Source organism: Stegodyphus dumicola, chromosome 1, assembly GCF_044657685.1.
Source record: "Stegodyphus dumicola isolate Sdum_Otavi_A_Nest chromosome 1, ASM4465768v1".
In the NCBI taxonomy this organism is placed as follows: Eukaryota; Metazoa; Arthropoda; class Arachnida; order Araneae; family Eresidae; genus Stegodyphus; species Stegodyphus dumicola.
In genome coordinates, this window is record NC_140768.1 from 23691012 (window position 1) to 23713690 (window position 22679).

Consider the following 22679-nt stretch of genomic DNA (forward strand, 5'->3'; position numbering starts at 1 on the left):
ATAGCGCAACCTGTATTTTTACCTAGTTTTGACCCGTCGGTCTAATAGACTAGATCATCTTCCTTTACATTGGTGTTTTCCTTGATGCTAATCTTTACTCCCTATCCCTGCGTTGAGGGATGATCGGCAAGGCGTATCACCTTTTGTTCCAAGTCGGCTGGTGAGTATAGCTCGTCTCTGAAGGTGGTTAGATATTGCAAGCTGAGTAATTTTCTGATAGGCTGCTTCCTTTTCTACGCTCATATGGAGCGGTAGCAATTCCGCTAGTACGCATAACGCATTTGTAGGGGATGTTCGGAACGCCTTGGTGACAGTCAGGAGGAAAGGCTTTTGTATGCTAAGTAGATGGACTTGCATAGGCCTGACCAGACAGCCGCTCCATAAGGTATGACTTTCTCGGCTACTGTTGTGGACAGCGTCTTCTGGATGTAGGGATTGAAACCCCAATTGTAGCCCTACATATATCTCAGTTGTTGGGCTAATCTTGCAGTTTCCTTTTTTCAGCTCCAACACATGGGGGATCCAGTTTAATTTGGTGTCGAAGAGGATTCCAAGATATTTCAGCACTGGAGTGATGCGGAGGCGATGTTCGTTTAAAGTTACCCTTGGCTGTGTTGCCAGCGATCCTCCTTTTGTCGCGACGAGCAAAATTTGACATTTGGCCTCTGCTATTTGAAGTTTTAGGGCTGTGCATGTCTTCTGAAAAAAGGAGCAGGATTCGATTGCATTGGCCTGGAACTGTTCCCTGTCCCTTCCTTTGACGATTAGGGGCAGTATCGTCTGCATAAGCAATGATCCTTGTGTGGTCAGGCCATGGGTTGTTGAGGACTCCGTTGAAGGTTATGTTCCATAGGAACAGTTCGGCGCATGAGCCTTGCGGGCATCCCTGTGTCTGATCTTGTTCTATAATTCCGCTGCTATGTGGAAGGATCAGCCGGCGGTCCGCTAAATAATTTACGGTGGTGTTGTAAATATTGCTTGGACAGTTAGCGGTTCGTAGAGCTTGTAACATTGCTGGCCACCACAGCGTATCAAAAGCGCTCTTAAGATCTATTGAAATGAACGCTGTGTGGTAGCGAGAGGATCTGTTAGCCAGTAGTTGGTTTTTGACTTCCATTAGGGGATGTAGAGTTGATTTTCCAGGGCTAAAGCCAAATTGAATTGGTCCGTATCGGACCATTTGCGCATGCACAATGAGACGGTCTGAGTCTACCGTTATCAGTATCTTTCGAAAACCTTACCCAGGGTAGAGAGTAAGCAGATCGGTCTGAATGACTCTGGTCTCGTAGGATCTTTGTCCTTCTTCAGGAACAAGACTACATGACAGATTTTGAAACACCTGGGAAATGTCCCGGTACGAAGAAGCTGATTGAATAGCAGTTGGAAGATGTTGACATTTGTTCGCACTATTAATTTTATTATCCGGTTGTCGATGCCATCTGGTCCAGATGCTTTACGCTGCGGAAGCTGGTGCAGGACATGGAGTATTTCTGCTGTTGTAATAGCAGGGTCGTCCATGGTATTTATTTCAAGAGGCTGGTATGAAAGGCTGTGTCTTCCGTTGGGTTGTCCTTGGTGAAGACTGTCCTTAGGATCTATGATAACGTAGCCTCCGTGAGGTGGTCATTAGTATTTGGCGTTGGCTAGAGGTAGAGAGTAGCAGGTTTGAAGAGTTTGCCAGCTGCGATTTTGTGGTGGATACCAAAGGTGGTCTTGGTTTCTGTGCAGAATTTTCTCCAGCTGCTTATCTTAGCTCCCAGAATCATTCGCTTATAGAGTGCTCGCTCCCGTTGGTAAATGACCAGAGTGGAAGTTTCTAAATTATGTCTGCGCTCTTGCTTTAGGCGTCGCCGTAGAGCTCGACACCTTTGTTGTTGACTTCGAAGCGTGCCATTCTACCAATTCAGCGTTGATTCTTTTGGCTGCGCAGGGGGAGATTTTCATCACAAGCCTTCTGGATTATGGTTAAGGGGATATGTTTTCCTTTTAAAAAAGATTTAAATGTGAAACAAATTAGCCAAAAAATTTCAGACATATTTTATATGGATCAAAAGCATTAGAAAATGAAATTATAGTTCTACAAACTGACTTAATCTTACATGCCAGAAAATTTGAAGATGATTTTTGGAAATAATTCAACAGAGAAAAATATCCCAGTATCACCAAATGTAGCGAATATATCTATTCTTGTTTTGGATCTACATATCTATACAAATCGGCATTTTCATACTTGAAACTAACAAAGACCAAATAACGTTCTATTCTGACTGATTCACATATTGAAGACTCAATATTATTTTTGTCAGGATATACACCTAATTATATTTCCTTGGTTAGGGACACACAGACTCAGTCTTCCCATTGATGTTAAGGCCACAAAGTAAATTCTAAATCTGTCTTTATCTGTAGCTACTTTGAATTAATAAATATTGTTAATAATTATCTATGTTTTTTTTTTTCCCTTTGACATGAGTTTTTAGGATGTTTAAATAATTATTATTGTTATTTTTTATGTAGGTAGGTAATACTTCTATCTATATTTCAGTACGAGGTATGCTCAGCGAGCTATTGATAGATCAGCAAAAAGTAAACTATGTTATTTATACAGGTAGGACTCCTGGCCCAAAAAAATACGAAAGTGAAATATTGAAATCAAATTATCAGCCATACTGTGCATTTTTATAACAACTTTTTAATATTAACAAACAAATAGTACAACTTATACATGACAGTTGATTAAAAAAAATTAAATTGTATTTTAAGTTAGTAAAAAATCTATCTTGGAAAAAGTGTAGGAAAATCGAATGTTTTAGGTGCTGCATGTACGGAATGCTGCTATTAACCCTTTCCGGCACGTTAGCTTTTGAAGTTGGAATTTCGATTAAAAAAAAAATTAGGCAGTTTAATTAGGCCTAGAGGAGTACACAAATAAAATTTTGTAAAGATAGCACTTATCACTTTAATTCTGTTAATTCTGAGCTTCGAAAAGAGTGCTGAAATGAGCATTGCTGGGAAGCGCGTAAAACAGTCAAAGATTTTGCCTACGATTAAAAAATACTAGATTCTGAATACCATAGCAGATTTAGCATTACCCAGGGTATGCCATGGGAAGACCTGCTACTCTACATCCCCCTAAAAAGCTCATTTTTGGTTATATGATGATTACATACTTATGAATGGAAAAAAAAAAAAAAAAAAAAAGTAACTTCGGTACATGATATTTACATTTTAGTCTATTTTTTTCATCGTGGTACTTTTCGAAGAAAGTGACTCCACCTTTGAAAAAGCACAACCGAATATCGCATGTTTTGCACATGTGCTGGGATCAGTATCAGATTCACTATCTGAAAGCAATTCATGTAGCACTTTCAGTGCTTTAGGAATGGTCAGCCCTCTCCGATCCGTTTGGAAATTAATTAAAATTCCGAAAAAAAAAATAAACTAATATTATATCTACAATTTGAAATTATAAATTATAATATAAAAATATAAATGCCTACAACTCAAAACTATTAAACGTAGAGCTAAGAAAACTTCTTTGAACCAAAGCGAAAAAGAAATGCTCTGGTGAAAAACCAAACAGCTAACTGATAAAATTATCCCTGACCTTCAGAAAATCACCCCAACAATTTCTTAGTTGATAACCAAACCCCCCCCCCCAAAAAAAAAAAAAAAAAAAAAAACCCGACAGAAGAGGAGGGAAGAAGAAAGAGAAAAGCAGGAAATGAAACACAGATGTGAACCACTTTTCTATGTTAATGAGCTGCAGAGAAACAAAGATACAGCTGCTTCTCAGTGAGCCCAGTCTGGGAATACCTCGGTTCGCTATTCAATTTCAAGGTAAAAATTTAAAATTAATATAGAATAAGGAGATTAGCATACAGACAAAAAATAACATCGAAATTTCCTTTCATACTGTGGGGGAAAAAAAAAAAAAAAAAAAAAAAAAAAAAAAAAAAAAAAGAAAGGTCGATCGTGACACACACATTTATGTGACACGATCATATTAATCGAAGGAAGTTATTTTGTCTCCTTGGAAAGGAATTTTAAAAGGCGTATGATTTCAAGTACTAAGATCTAAAAAACGCATGATTCTGCTGTCATTTTGTGTTATGTAGAGGTAAAAGATCAGTAATCAATCTGTTTTCCCTAAAACATTTCGGAATGAAGAGGAGAAAAAAAAACTTGAAACTTGGTGGTTTCAGGCCACAACCATTGCGTGTCAAAGGCTTGATGAATATCAAACAACTTTGATGGTATACCACGTGATTTATTTTTTAAATGTGAGCATATGAAAAAGAAAGTAAATAAGGAAGTTTACACTTTGAGAAGTCTCAAAAGTACTAAAGAAAAGAAAATTCCTAGAGAAATACTCCTACACTTCAAAATCAAGGCAATGTCGATTAATTTGCTATCCCAAAGGTTTTTTATACTGAAAACAGAGTTAAATATCCTTTTGTAAAACTAAAATATTTAAAATGTATCACCATATATTTTTTTTTACACTGCACTGATTTTTACAGAGAATGGTTAAATATTGAACTTCATGAATGGAAAACAAAATTTTGGCAAAAAATATTTTATTATCTATACGATTCACAATGTAAAAAACTACATAAAATTGGAACATGTTTGCTACAGAGTTTGTGAAAATGATGAGACAGCGTCCCTATATACACATTTCTCTATGAAGAATTTCATTCTTTGACTCAATTTTTCAACAGACTAAATCTAAATTAAAATTTTTGTCAAATTTTTAATTCAGCTGGTTTGTAGTAAAAACGACATCTTTCATAGAAAACCTGCAGAAAGAAATTTATATATATTTTATTCAGAACAAAATTGTTTCCACAACAGCATGAAAAGAACAATTTTCCACAAATGAAAACCATTTACCAGTTAATTTTTTTAAAATTTAAAACAAACACAATACTTAAAAAAATATAAAAACCGGCCTTTTCGTATAATACCTAAATTCCATTTACCTGGAAAAAGTTGTTGCATTAGAAAAAATTTATATGCAAGTGTGTTCAACCAAATACATGTGAAAGCTTTTTATATTTTTACCATTTCTTACAAGGAACTTACGAAATTGCAAACTAGATAGATGCAGCTCACTTTATGCACAAGAAAATTTAATGTTTTGAATTAGCAGAAAGAAAAAAAATGAATAATAAAAGTTAAAAACTGTACAAATTTTATGATGTATATATTTGTGTGTATGTTGCAAAATAAAGTTTTATATTTGAAACAATTTACTAGAGAAAAAATTGGACGTTTGACTACTTGGTGGTCTGAGAGAACATATGTATAGAGTAAATATGATTCTTTTTTTTGTATACTTTGTTTTTAGAGAAACGTGTTTGTAACAGAACAGGATATCGAGGAATTTAGTCTCACAATTTCTTTGACCTGTGAAAGGAAGATAGTTGAATTTTTATTTTCACCCATTAACAACTGGCGTTGCATTTTGGCCGAATTAGTCAAAACATTTTCTTTCATCTTGTTTCATCAAGTTTCTTACTTTAGCTTTTTTCATATATTGTAGTTAAAACTTCACTCTTTACGAGTAAAAAAAGCTGTTTCAGACTAAAAATTTTTTATAAAAATAAATGGTCGTTTTGCAACGTTTTTTTCTTTTAATTTTGAGTAGATCTCATAGAAAACGCAACCAATCAAATAATTTTATGAAGATACGCCTGTCTTCCAGAAGCATTAGACTGCATTATGGAGTCAAAAGGCAAGGTTATTATTTTATTTTTGTTGGTACAAGTATGCATTTTTTAAAATGTTATGAAAATGCAATGTCAGTTGAAAGCAGTGGCTTTGTGACTGTACACAGATTTTCATTGATAAAGGTATTTTCTTTTACACATGCCACAAAACAACTGTTCCGAAATATCGAATATCCGAGACAATGGTTTTAATGGTGAATGAAGCATTATAATTTATGAAGGATTGGCTAAAATAAAAAAACTGGGTAAGGTTTGCCTCTATTTAAATGCCAATTTCATGCTACAAAAGGTTTTTTTAACACAGTTTTTTGTAGATGAGCAAATGGTGCCTTATTTTGGTAAACATTCAAGCAAACTATTTCTTAAAGGAAAAACAGTTTCCTTTGAATAGAAAATTTAGTGTTTTGCATTGCTATGAAGAGTATTTATAGCATTTTGATATACATTCAGTAAAATCTTCAAGGATACTGACTAATCTTAGACTATGCAGAGATGTTGTAACAGATCTTTTAAGAGCAGTGGAAGTTTCTTCAAATCATTACGTATATTTAAGCAGCTTTTTTACGAAAAAATTGTTGTCAGAATTGAATGAGTTCATGTGGCTACAGAAATTATTGAGTTCAGATTGTGAAATGATCCTATTATACCTGTAAACAAAATGGAAAAAGAGCAACGCACAACATATGACACTGCATTTTAAAAGAGCATGGCATCGCAGTTATTCGATGGAACCACAATTCCGTCATAGCTATGAAACTAACTTTACAATTTATCTGCTTTTAGTCACCAAGAGGTTCTCAAGAAAAGAAATCTGTATCCATACAGTAACATAAGCCCTGTTCACAAGAGCAGATTTGACCGGCGGGGATAAACGCTTTTTCCAATGTGTCCCATTCACATGGCAAACAAGCATTAACTGCTTCTCCAAATTGGAGGTAGAATTTGCTAGAATGCTCCTACCTCTCGGGGGCAGGGCAAATGGGGAGATTTCCCGTACTATACTACGCGATTGGGCGGTTCACTTAATATTAGTTACTGCTCACTGGACTGTTAGCGAAACAATCGCACTGATAGATGTCTGGGGACGTGATAGCATCCCCTCCAAAATTAGACAGAAATGTACAAGATACAGAAATTATAGACAACGTTATCTGATGCTGGGTATTCCAGATATATCGTTGAGCTAAAGTTAGACAAGTGTATATCGGCTTCAACACGACAAGGGACTTGGTATCTTTTGAATGATTTTTTTTTATTTAAACACTTTCATCTACTTTTTATGAATATTATTAAATGGTTTTGTACAACAAAATAATTTTAAGCTGAGAAAAAGTTTGTGCTAGTAATTTTTTTTTTAATTAAAATTTTTGAAGAAAAATTTTACAATTAAAATGTCTTTCTTCTCCTACAATTTTCAATGTCTCCCCCCCCAGTTTTTTATTGTATTTAATACAGTATTCTTAAATACTTCAAGAAATGAATTTGCAATTAATGAATTAGTTTTTGAGAAAAAAATAAAAACACACTTTTATCTAAAATCTTTAAAACAAATATGATTTCAGTCACATTTTCATTTCAAATAATTTTTCTTTTCAGTATTTTGCAAAACCCATCCTTGTTTCTATAAAGTATATAATTTTAAATAAGCAGTAAAAATAATAAATAATTTAGTCCATACCTGTATATGTTTTAGGACTTTAAGTAAAAGGATTTATTGAAAAAATGCAAAACGTTTCTCAGTTTGCATTTGCAGTTTAAAGAATACAAACTGTCTAAATAGACATTAAACCATTTCAAATTTCTTTAAAATTTTATTACTGAATTTCAATACACACACACATATATATACAAATCAAACCTAGTGCTACTTATTCAATTGGTAAATATAAACATAAATTACAAACCTTTTTTTAAAACCTTATTTAACCAGAAAAATTGCAAAAAAATAATAAAACGCAAGCAGAATTTTTCTTTACCTGTTTTTGTTTTGTAAAATACGTTCAAAACAATTTTAATACATTAATTAATTATAATATTGTTGCGTGTGTACATATATCATAATAGATTGATAACAGTTTGTAAATGATTGTCATTGCACTCAAATCCGATGGCAGCTTAATTAAATTCATTTTATCAACAGAAGCACTTCAAAGTTCTGGAATTTTCCACAGAAATACTCATACAAGTGTTTAGAATATCAATAAGTATAATCAGTAGTTATGCTTTAATCTATAAGAACGTTAAACGCAATGCAAAACGCATCTTAAGAGAAAGCTAACTCAGAAATATCTCCGATCTCACGCTGAACTAATAACTGGCAATAATAACAACTTATATAGTATAAATAATGTCATAAAAATAGTGTGGTGAAATGAGATTATTACTTTGAAACCGATGTTTCGAATTTATGCTCAAGAAGAACCGATATTTCCCATTCTGCTTGCATATGTTTTAAAAAAGTAAAAAATCCTCCAATTAATTTCCTTTATCATTTTTTAATGCGAAAAGTTTGTTTTATAAACTGTGAAAATGTCGAAGTTTGTAACCGATATATTTTTAGATATGAAATTTCAAAATTAATAGGTGTCAAAAAGTCTAAAAATATGAATGATTTAAAAAAATTCTCCCAAAATATTTTTTTACAAAAGTACGCTAAAAATTTCATTTTATTTTTTTCCTCCACTGTGTTTTATGGTGCAAACTATAATATTCTGAGATTCTCAGTTTATTTGTTAATATTTGCAAAAAATCGTTTCAACTTTAAATTTGAAAAAACTCTAATCCTCTAAAAATCAAAAGCGTGACACCACATCCACAAGCAGTGTATGTACAAAGTTTGAGTTCTATATCTTATCGGGAAGCAGTTTAAAAATCCATGACCATCTTTTAACCATAGCGACAAGCACCAGGATTGAACTAAATATCAGCATATAAAATAATAATAATTAAAAAGGCATATATTTTTCAGGAACCATTATGAAAGTTCAGGTACCAGTTGCGAAAGTACAGATTACAAAATTAAGAACAGTAAACAATGTTAAAAATATGTAAACAGTACTAGAAATCGGCCAATTCGGAGACATGATTGTTCACAGAGGCTTAGGTGTAAAGGGAATGAACGGGTCCTAAAAACGAAACTCTTTCATGTCTCCTTTTTCTCCTCTTGCTAACGGCAGCTGTGGGAAGGAGCGTTGCATGTGAACGGGGCTATATACTCATTGGAAATTATAAATACAAATATATGGAAGGCGTGGACGTTCTGGACAATTCTATCGTGATGTGTATAAAATGCAAGTGAAAAATAATAAATGATGGTGGCCCTATTTTTACGAATTTTATTTAAGTAGCTAAATAAAATGTATGGAAACTTTATAAGACTGCTATAGACCCCAAAGTTTCTCTGTAAGATTTTCAAAAAAGCGTTGCACAGGGATTGCTGAAAACAAGGAAAGAATAGTCTAAAAATTTGCAGCCTTTTCTCATGCAGAACACCATGAAAATGTCCAGGCAGCCAGCCCGTTTGCAAGATTTAAACCTCAGACCAAACTGTTAAATCTACATTCTTTAGTCATTTGCAGCTCAAAAGTTACATTTAAGCAGTAAGTAAAAATGAGGGGGGGGGGGGGGACTGGAAAATATGAAAAATTAGATTCTATGATAAATTTGTATTAATTTTAGCAAATTAGTTAAGACTGCTATCATGAACACTTAACAGACGGGTCATGTAAATTTACATTTTTCCATTGTGACCTCCAAGGACAGGCCTTGTAGATTTACATTTTTGCTTGAATTTTCAGTACATTGCATTAGTTTTTCATTTTATGTGCACTTTTTTTTATAGCATTAATTATAGTACTATCTGTCTGCTGATTCAATTGCACAGTTTTGCTTTTTAGGTAGTATTTTAAAGTAATTTCGTAGTCTTTAAAATGGGAAGAATGAAAGTGTTTCCTGTGAAAGATGCAGAAATATGTGAGGAAATTCAGCAAATAAGTTATCTGATATAGGAAGTGATAATGAATCAGAAGACTGTCAGTAAAAGAAAATATACAAGCCAATTTTAGCAGGATCCACTTCACGAGGGTGATATTTTATAAAACATCACATATGTAAAAAATACTACGCATGTTAATAAATAACTTTGTAAAATATTATAAGAAAAGTTTATTTAATAAAAGTATAATGCTTTAAAACGATACATACATACATGTTTATTTAACTTTCCTAAAAAGTGCTCAGCAACCGAGAAAGTGAGTAGATTAGAGAGGTCATGTTCAAAACATGTCAGGATGAAACTTCCATTCAGATATCATTACATGTTCAAAATGTGTTAGCATTTAAATCCCCCCTTTTTTTTAAATAGGAGTTTTAGATATAAGTAATGGTAACATTAGCATTTATGACAGGGATCAAACTATATATATGATAAAACTGCAATGGCTTAACCCTTTGAGTACTGAATTATTTGAAGATTTAAGTAATACATTAAGCCCATGGGACGGATTTAATTTGTAGCTATATGAATTAATAGATAAAAGTAATATATTTTATTTGGAATATACTTATATTGGTGATATAAATACATTTTTGAAACAGCATTTTAGCTACAACACTGATTACGGTGGACGAGGCAGACTCGTCCAATGTAACTTTGCCCAAGCAAGCAGATGATGAGTCTCACTCATCAAATGTACCCAAAGGGTTAACTTGCTTGATAAAAAAATATTAATTTTTTTTAACAGATTAACAATTTTAAACATATAAAGAGATGGTTACCTTTAAACTGCGATCTTTAACGACTTCTTCTATATTTAATTCATTTTGCATCAATCGAAACTGGGGGGGAAAAAAAAGATAACGTTATGTAATAAACTGCAAAATTAAAGTAATACACTGCAGCACCACTGAATTAGGAGACATACAACATTAATTACTTAACAGTTTAATTTCTTCTTTGAATTTGATCAATGTCATATTTTGTTCCTTTCACATTTGTAAGTAGGAAAATGTTATTAAAATTAACTTTTGTAATATTTTTAAGCATTTATAACAACATTTTTACTGTAAATAAAATAATATTTCCTTGAGAAGTTGTCTTTCCTTCCTCCATGTGTGCCTGATGGGGAAGTTACATTTATGGTCATGTATACAAAAAATACAATTATTTTACAATTATGTTACTGTATAATTGCTAAAATTACATTTACTTAGTTTCCCTCCCCCTTAAAAGATCTGATTTAGTGTGATATATCTTAAAACAAGGCAAGAGGACAGTTCAGATAAAAATATACTCTTTTCCAATGCTTTTGCTGTTGTAATTTTACTTCAGTGAACATTCTTCGTACCATCTTGTAAGTCTTAAGTCCCCCCCCCGTAGGTAAAATTTCTCCAGAATGTCTTTCTGCTAGTCTTAGTAAAGCTGATAAACATCTGGGAACAACTTTCCCTTAATACTGTAGTACACCTTTCAGTTAGACAAACAATAATATCAAATCAAAATAGTAAATTCATATCTTTACCTTGCCATTTTTTATACTAGTATTAAAGTCATCTACTAATTTACTGAAATTTCAGATTCTGATAATGTTTCAGTCTGAATTGCAAAAAATTAGATACATAAATTCTAAATCAGCCATTACTTGTATCAATAAGGTTATCAAATGAACAGTAAAATACAAGCAAAAAGTTAAACAGTGAAAGATAAAAATTCACACAGTCAGGCAAATAATGTGGAAACGTTCATGCTTTTGAACCAATCAGAATAGAATAAAATAGACTTTACAAACTACTACAGACGTATGACTAATTTGATATTTAAAACAAAAAAGATACAGGCAAAACAGTAAAAGCAACAGAGGAATGAGATTTCTGGTCTCAAAGCAGCAGCCATACAGTGCACGGGCAAACAGGCAAGTGGTTAAGGAAAATATTTTGGAACTCCTGCCTTATGCTGAGCATGAGAGGATGCCAGCATAGGATTGGTTATTTTTATCTTTATACACTTGACCTCGAAAAAGATTACACGTATATATAGCTACATGTACTATTACATGTATATATAGCTGAAAGTGTAGGTTTCTTTTACCTACTGTTAAAAAATTTTGTGATTCAGACCTCTTCAGTCAAGGACAAATTGAAGTGGCTAAATGCATAGGTCATTCAATTTTAGAAATAGCTTGAGAACTGATATTTTCTCATTCTACAGAATCAAGTGTATGGGAAGACTACAGAGACAGTGGGAAAAGAAAAAGTAATTGGGTGATTTTCAGGGAATAGGTAGTGAGAAACAATTGTGATCTGCAAAGATTGTCACATTCTATGTAGGCAGCAAGACCAAACTTTAGTTGACATGAAGATCAACAGTTGGACATCTTAAAGCTTAATGGTGCACTACTCATTTCACCACATGGGCTTCAGAAGCTGAAACCTTACAGGAGTACCACTTCTCATTGCATGTCACTATGCCAATGTCTTGCATGGGTGATAGAACACTAAGACTGGACATCAAATATGGAAGCAAACCCATCATGTGATGAGTCTCAATTCCATATGTAACATACTGAAAGTAGATAAGGAATCTGGTGCTAGCCCCATGAAACCAGGGATTCACCATGCCAAGTTGGAACTGTTCAAAGTCATGATGGCTCAAGCAAATTGTCCGAGGAAATTTCTCTTGACAATGTTTGGGACTTTCGATAATTGTATCAAATACACCACCTACATAAATTTGTATATAGATCTGTTGCACAGTCACTTACATCCATTTGTGCTTTTATAACATCTGAATGGAAATGGGTGTACCAGTAGGATAAGTGCTTCTCTCATAGCTTCCTGTTGGCAACCATCTGGTTCAAGCCAGCATTCTATTTAATTCTCCTGCTTTAAATCACACTTAAATTCCACTGAACATGTCTGAAATAATCAGAAAGAGCGTGTAAGCATTTCATCTATCATCAGTGTCCTTGACTCATTTATAGGAAATTCTCGAAGTTGTTTAGCAGACCATACCTTTGGAACACTTTTGCAGATGCGTTGAATCCATGCCTCATTTTTTGGTAGCCATTATCAAGGCTAAAACAGCAGCAGTGCTATAGGCAATGGCACTTAACTGTATATTAAACAGGAGAAAAAATATAGCAAGTATATTGTATTGTAAAAGTATTTAATATGAAATGCAAATAAAATTGGGGAGCTAATAACTAAGAAGGACAATATGTACAAGTTTGGTTGGGTTTATGTGATTATGGCAAAGCTTTGACGGGTATCTGCCTAAGGGCAGAGATGTCTTCATGGAGGACTTTCTAAGGGAAACTGGCTCATATGCATAGGGAAAATTACCAAAACGCACATGCAATCAGCTGGTTCAAGAGATTTGAACCTCGAACCGACGTACCAGTGTTCAGTGATTTTACTGCTTGGCCACTGGTATGCCCTCAATATGTATGAGCACACAGCATTAGTTCTTTTGACATATATAAAGATTGAAGAAAAATTACCTTCTTTTAAGGTTTTAGTATATTTATTTATGATTTATGGAATCTTATGGTTCAAGCACAAAATTTTTGATGCACTTGTACTAAAAACACCTAAACATATGAGGGAAAAGTTACGATTTATAAAATGTTAACATTATTTTAGAAATTTAATTTTCATTACATTAACAAAACACCAGCTAACTTTAATATGAATTTAATGTAAAAGACTAATTTTTCCATTGAAAAAGGAATGGGAGACTTTTTTTCATATTATTATGAATTAACATTAAAAAACAGAATATTAAAAACATTACTTTATCTAGCTTTCCAAATGTAAGTTTACCCTTAAAATATATTGTTCATTATTTTAATTCCAGATCAGTTTAATGACCTTCTTCCTTAATTTTCTGCACTTGTTCTTTAATAAAAACTGAAAATTAAACTCAATTTCTATGAAAATATTTTCCCAGTCTCCTTTTAATTTATTTAGGGTTCCCACTGAAATTCAGCTTTTAATATCCCTTACTTTACAGAATTAATTGGAATAATTTTCTTGATTAAGCAGAATGAAATTATAAAAAAATTAAAAGTGAATAACAAAATACTTCTATGCGTTGCAATGAAGTACCAAAAACATAATAAAAATGAAAATAAGATCATTATTTTGAAACAAATATAGCAAATATGCATCTAAACCATTCAGTATGTTAGGTAAAGCTTTGAAAAAGAGTATCACATCAGAGTATTGTTCACATTGCAAAATAAATTTGTAATAGTACATGAAACAGCTAAGCAATCAAATTTAATATGTAGTTGTACAACTATAGCATACAGAGTTAAGTTATTATTGCTCATATCTGAAAAGTGCTTATATTCCTAAAGAGGAAAATAAACATAACCTGGTGTATAAAAGTTTTGACAGTTCTGATTGAAAGATTCAAAAAATTCTCTTAGTGCAGCAAGCTTATCAGTTTTTCTTCGCACATACCTTGTACCTTGTATCGCCAAATCTAATAGCAGTACACAGGTTTCGGAATCCCTTGAGACCCATTGAGGTTTGAGAATCAAACCTCAAGTGATTCAGGTTTGAGAATCGTTTAAGACCCCTTGCAAAATTTCAATTCCAGTACCGTCTTTTGCCCGTGCTTTCTCCAAACTGAGTTTTGACATTTTTTTGCACCCTAATAAGAATAAAATTCCTAAAAAGGTCAATATTTCTGCTCCATTAGTATCACACATGCTTCTCTTCGAGATGTTTTAGAGATCATCTGCAGTCTTGTTACATTTGAGATAACTATTTGTATATTGTACAATAGCATCAATCATATTTGTATTTATGGTTTTCTGGAAAGCAGAAAGCTCATCATTTATATCGTCACAAGTTTTGGCACTTGGGAATATTTTTTTCATCAAATTTTTTTGAGGCGTTCTGGTGAATTTGCTCTTGAGGGAAACTTTATTCCACATATAAGTTTCCTTTTCTTCTTTCAGAAACTTTCTTCCAATTTTCTTCTTTTTAAAAATTGTTTTTACAAAAAAGGCCTCATATTTTAAATCACTTACGTCACTTTCAACATCACTAAAATCGTCATTTGTTGGGGAAACATCATTTGAGGAAAGAAAATGAGGTTAATTAGAAACATTTCCCTCGATTTCCAAGTAACTTTCATGATCAGAATGTTCAATGACTTCCGATTCATTGATATCAGATGTGTTATCCAAATTGTCGGAGTCTTCATCAATCTAGACTTTTTCTGAAACGCGCAAATAATCTTCAGGAGGTACAATATTCTTTTTGTACATACTTGGAGGAGTGGCGCACTGCGTTCGCCTACGTGACATGTTTACAATAACTGCTTTCGGAAAGAAGGCGAAAACCAGACTGAACAGAAATAGCAGATGCGTTGCACTCATGGAATGTTTCTAGGAGGGTAGAGGAAGGGAGGAAGCTCAGGAAGGCGTTGTTTAAAAATTACAGCCCAAAAGATGGCATTGGCGTACTCTGTACGCCTGCTCCTCCATTGCAGGGTTAAATAAGAACATTTTGAGAAAATTTAAACACTGATCAAAACAGGATAAAATAATTTTTTTTTCAGTCAGTTAAAGTTACCTTTGTCTGAACTTTCCGAAGCTGTTTAAGGAGTTCAAAATTATCAGGATCACTACTTCGTTTGTCCTTTAAAGTTTGTACTTCTTTTGCAGTTACATCTATGCACTTTTTGATGGCGTGCTCTCGTCTTTCATATGAATGAATTAACTGAAAGATAGACAAAATTTATTGAAGTAAAAAAATTATAATGCAAAAATACACCAGCATAATACAGAAGCAGACAAGCAATCAAAATAAAAATTTCAGATACAAAATGAAACCAATAATCACATTATTCCATGAAAAAGTTCTTTAAAAGCATTCGGATATATATTAATACTGTTCTCACAAATTTAAATAGTTATGGATTCACGAAGAAATTAGAAAAAGTGTCTTATACTAAAGGTAATAAAATATGAATAATCTTACCATTTTAAATACGGTCGAATATTGAAAAATTGCTAATTTTTGTTAGCTGAAACCACTGAATTAAGGATGCTTACAGGTGAATGAAGTCCAACAAAAACATCTCTTTCTTTTCCCATTTTGTAACAAATATAAAGATTATCTTTAGCAGCAAATGCAGTGCTTAACTTTTTAAATAGCAAGGATTTTATTATGCTGTAGTCAAAATATTATAAAAATTGGAATTTCATGCACGACTGCAACTGCTTTTTTCTCTTTTCCTAGTTTTTCACAGAGAAATTTGTGAAAGTACATTCTGTTTGTACTGTCCTATAGACAAGTATTTGTCTATAGGACAGATAAGGGATAGCCAACTCTTACAAAGTTATGATCCATTATTTTTCACAGATCTGCATCTTTTTGGAAGAGGGTAGAAAACAGTTATAATGAACTCAGGTGGCTAGTCATTTCTTGATTGCTTAAGGTGACAAGCCATCTCAGATATTTAGATCATAACAGAGTTAAAGAAAACCTCGGTATGCAGCATATGCAAGAAAACGCAGCTTCTGTTAATGAAAAGTATTCCATAAACATTAATTACCTTTGCTTTTCCTTTCAATGCCCATGCTGTTATCTCTTTCTTATTTTTAATATTTCTCCAGCTCAATATTTTTAAAAAGTAAAATAATTTTTTAACACTTTTTCAAAATATATACCTGTTTATAGAGATCTTCACATTGATTAGTAACACTAGCTTTTTCTGCAAATGATGCAGTTGGTATGGTAGTATTGAGAGCATGTACAATATTATCATCAATCTTCCTCATTATTCTTAAAGTTTCCTAAAAAAAATTTAAAAGTACTTTATAGCATTTAATTAAATAACTTACAGTAATGGTATTATTTAACTATAGTAAGAAATTATTTATTTGCATAACCAAAGGAAAACCAACATATATTACAATCTCAGTTAAATAAAAGAGAAGAAACTAAAACGGTATTCATATAATTAAGATCACAGTTATTCTCATTCAGTAACAAAAGAAAAGAAAACAGTCGAGAATGAAAAACAACCTATTGAGTACCCTTATTACACTTTGATAAGCAACTTTTATGTTTGGTATCAGCTCATTAACCAAGCCAAAATTCCAATAGTGTAATCATACTGAAATTCAGTCAGAGACATACCGGCAGCTAAGCAGGTTTTGGTTTTATAGAATGCCCATGTAATAATTCAAAGCAAGCTAAAACCATGCAGTTCTTCTGAATATATTACAGCTTGTATAATGATAACAGCACTCTGGTACTAGTGTTCTCAAACCACAGGCAGGAGCAGAATAAGGATGTCAAGACAATAAAACCAAGCAACTCTCAATAACTTTTTGCTAAATTTTATATATTGCATTCATCAAATATACAAGCAGAACTAATAATAATAATAAAAAAAAACACATTTCAAATGTAATGATTTTCATATAATCATAATTTACTAATTATATAACAACTGACCCTCCAATATCAAAACCATGATAAAAACTCTCATCTAAAACATGTCTTATACAACTGATTAATTTAGTTCCTTTTTATATATTTACACTTATTTTCCTTTGACAAATATCAAAATTATTGTAAGACTAATAGATTTTTTTTTTTTTTAAATTTTTTTTTTATTTCTATATTGGAAGACATTCATGCAAAATGTTTCTCAAAAGAAAATCCGTTCGTTTTGAGTACAAAGTTTGGTGTTTCTGTTTCTATGAATAGTACTTACATCATTTTAATATATACATTCAGAAAAATTTTCAAAGACATTGCCTGATCTTGCACTAGGCAGAGACGTTATAACAGATATTTTAAGTGTGCTGGAATAATTTCCTATATTTCAACAATATTTTACGTCATACATGTTGTTATTGGAATTGAATGAGATCAAAATTTTATGTGGCTGAAGCAATTTTTGATTATTGATTAGGAAATTGGCCTATTATACCAGTAAAAAAAACAGAAAAAAGACATGGGACATATGACACAACATTTCATGAAAAGCATAGCATCACAGTAATTTGATGGAATTATAATTGTATCATAGCTATGACAACTAACTTGGAAACAATTTATCTGCCTTCGGCAACCAAGAGGTACTCAAGAAAAGAACATCTGTACCTGTAAAGAAATCTAAACTCCATTTGTGCAAATTACAACAAATATATGGATGGCGTGGATCTTCTGGAGGATTTTATTGCAATGTATATAGAGTGCAAATAAAAAGTAAGAAATTGGCAACTTTTTTTATGAATTTTAGTAATGTATCTAAATCATATGCATGGAAACTTTATATTTCTGTAGAGCTCCGAAATTTCCCTGTTAGATTTTCAAGGAACTGCTGGGATTGCTGAAAACAAGGGAAGAATTTCTGAAAATCTGCAGCCTCATCTTCATATGCTGGTTGTATGGTCTACAATATGTCGTTCAGAATTTAGCCTCAAGCAATGTGAGAACAGATCGTCATTATCAAGAAAAGTTCAACAAACAAAATCAAAAGATTCAAATACCGTGGCAATGAAATGAATTTGCTTATAATAAATGTTATGTGTCTTTGTATAGAAAATGTTCTGAAGATTTCCACGTGTCCAAAAGCAATGTTTTGACTGACATTGTGTTTTTGCAACTTTTTGTATCTTCAATAAAAATATATATGTATTTTTTCTCTTAACTAGACTCTAATACGTCCACAAATTTCATTAGAGTAGATTGAAGGGTGCCCCTTGGATTATTACCAAATTGTTGTTTCATTTATGATAACCTGAGTAGTTGAATGCTATGGAAACCCTATTATGATGTAATTGGTTGAGTGATCGCAGTGAATTTGAATTATGGGTCAGATTTAGGATAAGAAGTACAGGGTAGAGTAGACTTTAAGGTACCCTTTGTATTATGGCGAAGATGTTGTTTGATTTATCGCCAAGTTGTTGTTTCCTTTATGGTAGCCTGAGCAGTTGAATGTTATAGAAACCCTATTGTGACGTAATCAGGTGCATGATTCTGGGAAATTTTGAATCATGGGATGTTTCGTAAGCGTTTTTGTGGTGTGTGTTGGTTTGATTCTTTAGACGGTAGAATGGCCCAATGTAGTAAGATTAATTTGAAGTTTCTGTACGATTTTGAGCGAAAGGGGAAAAGAGCTTTAATTGACTGGTGTGTAAATGATGGTGTACTTAGTAGCCAATATTAAGTGTCCTGTATGTAGGAAGGATATGCGTCTAGTCGAACATAAAAACGTTTAGATGGATTTGAATGGGTTTGTAGGAAGAAAGGTTCAGATGGTCACAATGTGAAGCGTTCGATCAGAAAGAGTACCTGGTTTCAAAAAAGTCATTTGAGTATGATTGATATTTTGATTTTTACGTGGCTCTGGGTGTACGAAGCGAATTCAAAAATCATGGTAAGTGAATATTTGTTTTTAATAGCGCTTAAATATATAACATGTTTTTCTTTTTATATGTTATCTTATTGTTTGGTTTAAAATGTATTTTATTGAAATTATGTATTTTTTTTGTTTGCCTATATTGTAGAATTTGGTGCTCCTTTGACTTTTTAAGTGAAAATATATCGATGTGTACATGGACAAAGTAAAGGGAATGCGCAATGCAAGTTTGTGCAATTCTGGGATTTTTTTTTTAAGTGCAAATAGGTCGACATGTACATGGATAAAGCCAAAGGAGTACGCAATGCCATTTTTGTGCAATTCAGGGATTTTTTTGTTATAACGAGTAAAAGAATTGCACAAAATCGGTATCCATGTACCGCCAAGGGGTACTTTAAACTATACTTTTACCGAAGTACGTTGTTATTTTGTGGTTTACACAGTAAAATGGCTGAATATTGTATGATTAATTTGAAGTTTCTGTATGATTTGGAATAAAAGGAAAAAGCATTAATTGACTGGTGTGTAAATGAAAGGTTTACTAAAGAATACGAAAAAATAAGAAATTTATACCACAGATTTGACTGTGGGAATCAACTACCATAAATGACCAGTTATAAAAATAACAATATTTAGAGGCACACAAGCACTGCTATTGAACATGATTTTTTTAAAAAAAACGATATCACATCATTACCTACCCTCACTATCTCATCAAAACAAGCATTTTTATGAATGTTTGCTTTTGAGATATTTGCTGGTTAGTTTAAGTGAGAACCAGTGCTTTAGGGAAAAATACTAGGGGCACAGGTTTTAAACAAAGCATTTTCATCTCAACTGCAAAATGTCTCATGCAGATAGCTGGGATGGCTAATCTTTGGAATATGGTAACAGGTAGTTTGGTGACATTTTGGTAAGGTGATAAAGGTTATTAGCTGGACTTTAGCAGTGTACATAGATAAAGTCAAGAGTGTGCGCAATGCCATTTTTGTGCAATTCTGGGATGATTTTTTTAAAGTGAAAATAGGTCGACGCATACATGGATACCGTGTACGTGCAATTCTTAAAAACGTGGCAAGCAGTGTGCGATTCTGCACTTTCTCCCAATTTCGCATTTAATCTTCGTCATGATTAAGCACTTTTGTACCATAAAAGTTCTAGCATAAGCGTAATTCTGCTAGCAGATTGTTGAAAAAAAATGTTGATTAAAAAAAAAAAAAAAACATGCTTTTACTTTATGAAAACAAAATGGCGACCAAACAAAAACTAGCAAGGTGCTGTAGCAGGGTCGGTTGCCAAATTTTCACCAAGTTACCATAATCCAAAGATTAACCGCTGGGACTTCAGTTCCAGTGAATACGTTTTGGCAAAGAACCCTCTAATAGCAGGAGAAACAGAATTTCGTTCATAGATATCCAAAATCATCTGGAACAGTTCATGGTTCTTACAGAAATGTTACTAGATATGCTTCAATATTTCCTCATTTTGCTCTTTTGTTATGTAGCGAACACTGTTGCGGCAATCTCTGAAAGTAATCAATCTTGCTTAATACGAGATCTTTTTCCTCTAGGTCATCAAATGATTGACAAGTACATGATTAAATTATTAAATAAAAATTAAAAAGTGAACTACTGTAGCTTTAAATTTCTTTTTCTGTTAATTTTTTTCCTTCTGAATAATACTCATATTTTATCGTTGTCCCCCCCTACACACAAGCAGCAGAGTAGTAAAGTGACTGAGCATTAGTAATTTGGTCCGAGGTTCAAATCCCCACAAACAGGTACGTATGTGCGTTTTCCCTTACAGTATATGGGTCACTTTCCCTTAGAAAGTCCTACAGGAAGGCATCCCTGACTTTAGGGAGACAGCCCTCGTGTGCTTTGCCATAATTAAATAGACTAATAAACATACTTTACAATGCGATTTCTAAAATACAACGTCTAGAAATTATGGAATTTAAGTAGATCCATTCATTTCCTGCAATATCTGGTCTTCTTGAGTTTGTTTACATGTATTATAAGAAAGTTTGTACGCTGGCAACACCAGTATTTATTAATTTAGAGTACTATAATTTATATTTATGCATAATTGCCAATCCTTTTTACTAGATATTGAATATTAGAAGTTCTATATGTTAATAGTATTTATTCCTTATTTATCATATTCAGATACGGAACAAAGGATATTTACATGTATTTTATGTAATTTTCCCTGTTACACTATTATTATTTTTTTAATTATCCAACAGGTATGTAAGATACACACATATCTTCAAGGGGTACATAAAGCATGAGATACTGAGAAAAGTAAGGGAGCTAGAACTGCCGCAGAGAAAAGTAACAGAAAGAAGAATTACCATTTTTTGAAAAGGAATACTCAAAAATTTTGAGCATAATAAATATCAGTCTTTAAAATTAAAGTAATGGTCCAAACATTTTTTTGCAATTACCTGCATTAATCTTTATTCCCAAAGAAGTTTTAAAGAATAATAAATACGTTAAAATGTGAGCGAGATCGTAAACTAAAATTTTGATTTTGAATTATGTAACAAAACAATAACATCAAAAAGAGTGAATTGCATTCTAAAAAAAATTCTCTGCTTTAATGCATACTTTCAAGAATAATTCCTGAAATGGCTCAACAAAAGCTGCAACTAAAATTTCATTTATATTATCGCATAAATATTAATCAATAAACAGCCCGTAACAATTTGAGCTAAACTGCATTCTATAGAAAGATATAATTTTTTTGTAATGAATTTCCAAAATACTTAATTAAGACATTTCAACCATAATGCGTCATGTATCATGTTTGTAAAATAACACCAAAAAAAAACTCGTGCAACTCACTTGAAATGCAGAAATATCATCACATGTCATGTCAATCCTGGGCGCCGCCATTTTAACGTGTGCTGTACTACTATTTTTCACAAAGAATTTTAATTATTTGTTGTGAGAAAAGTTAATGCTTATTTAGTACACTAAAAATGTTTGTCATATTTAAGTGAAATAAAAAATATTATTTTTCTTAATATGAATGATATTATGCTTTCATATCTATAATCACCGGTCCTGTTTTAGGGTTACCTATAGCACTTTGCTAGTGGTAATCACGTCGTACAAATATTTATTATAATTGGGAAGAACGGTAAGTTATAACAGCTAAATTTTGAGTTGCTTTGTGATTCTGTTGACATTTATTTGAGTTCTAATCATTCTAATTCACGCAACATACAATCGTTGGTAATGCGTTTTCGCTTTCATCGGCTTTAACTTTCTAAATAAGGTGCGTATAAATTTTAATACTCCTTAATTTTCAACTTTTTTTCTTCTGTATTCTCTTATGGTAAATAAGGAGTTTATTTCTGCGTATTCACATTACATACTACGTCATTTTATATAAAATAAAATCAGGTATTTAGCTGATGTATCCTCACGTGTCAAAATTAATGACTCACGATTGCTGTGAGTGATATTACATTTTTTGACTGATTGCTTATATACTTTAGAATTAAACTCATGTTATTTTATATTAGTTTAGATTTCATCAAT

At 32.4% G+C, this 22679-nt stretch overlaps 2 protein-coding genes across 3 annotated transcripts in view; one reads left to right on the plus strand and one right to left on the minus strand.

Moving 5' to 3' along the window:
• Positions 1-4563: 4563 nt before the first annotated feature.
• Ccdc58 (Coiled-coil domain-containing 58) lies at positions 4564-22125 on the minus strand. Its single transcript, XM_035372649.1, has 5 exons — positions 21978-22125; positions 16421-16546; positions 15321-15467; positions 10512-10571; positions 4564-4802 (listed from the first exon to the last, which is right to left on the minus strand). The coding sequence occupies exons 1-5, from the start codon at positions 22026-22028 to the stop codon at positions 4749-4751; spliced, it is 438 nt and encodes a 145-aa protein (XP_035228540.1). The 5' UTR covers positions 22029-22125; the 3' UTR covers positions 4564-4748.
• A 12-nt stretch (positions 22126-22137) lies between these two features.
• Kap-alpha1 (karyopherin alpha1) overlaps positions 22138-22679 on the plus strand; it is a 53052-nt gene continuing 52510 nt past the window's right edge. Inside the window, exon 1 of one of the 2 annotated variants that reach the window (XM_035372648.2) lies at positions 22138-22275. The gene's annotated coding sequence lies outside the window, so the exon portion shown is untranslated. Of the gene's footprint in view, positions 22414-22679 lie in introns of both variants that reach the window. The other variant, XM_035372647.2, reaches the window with a different exon arrangement.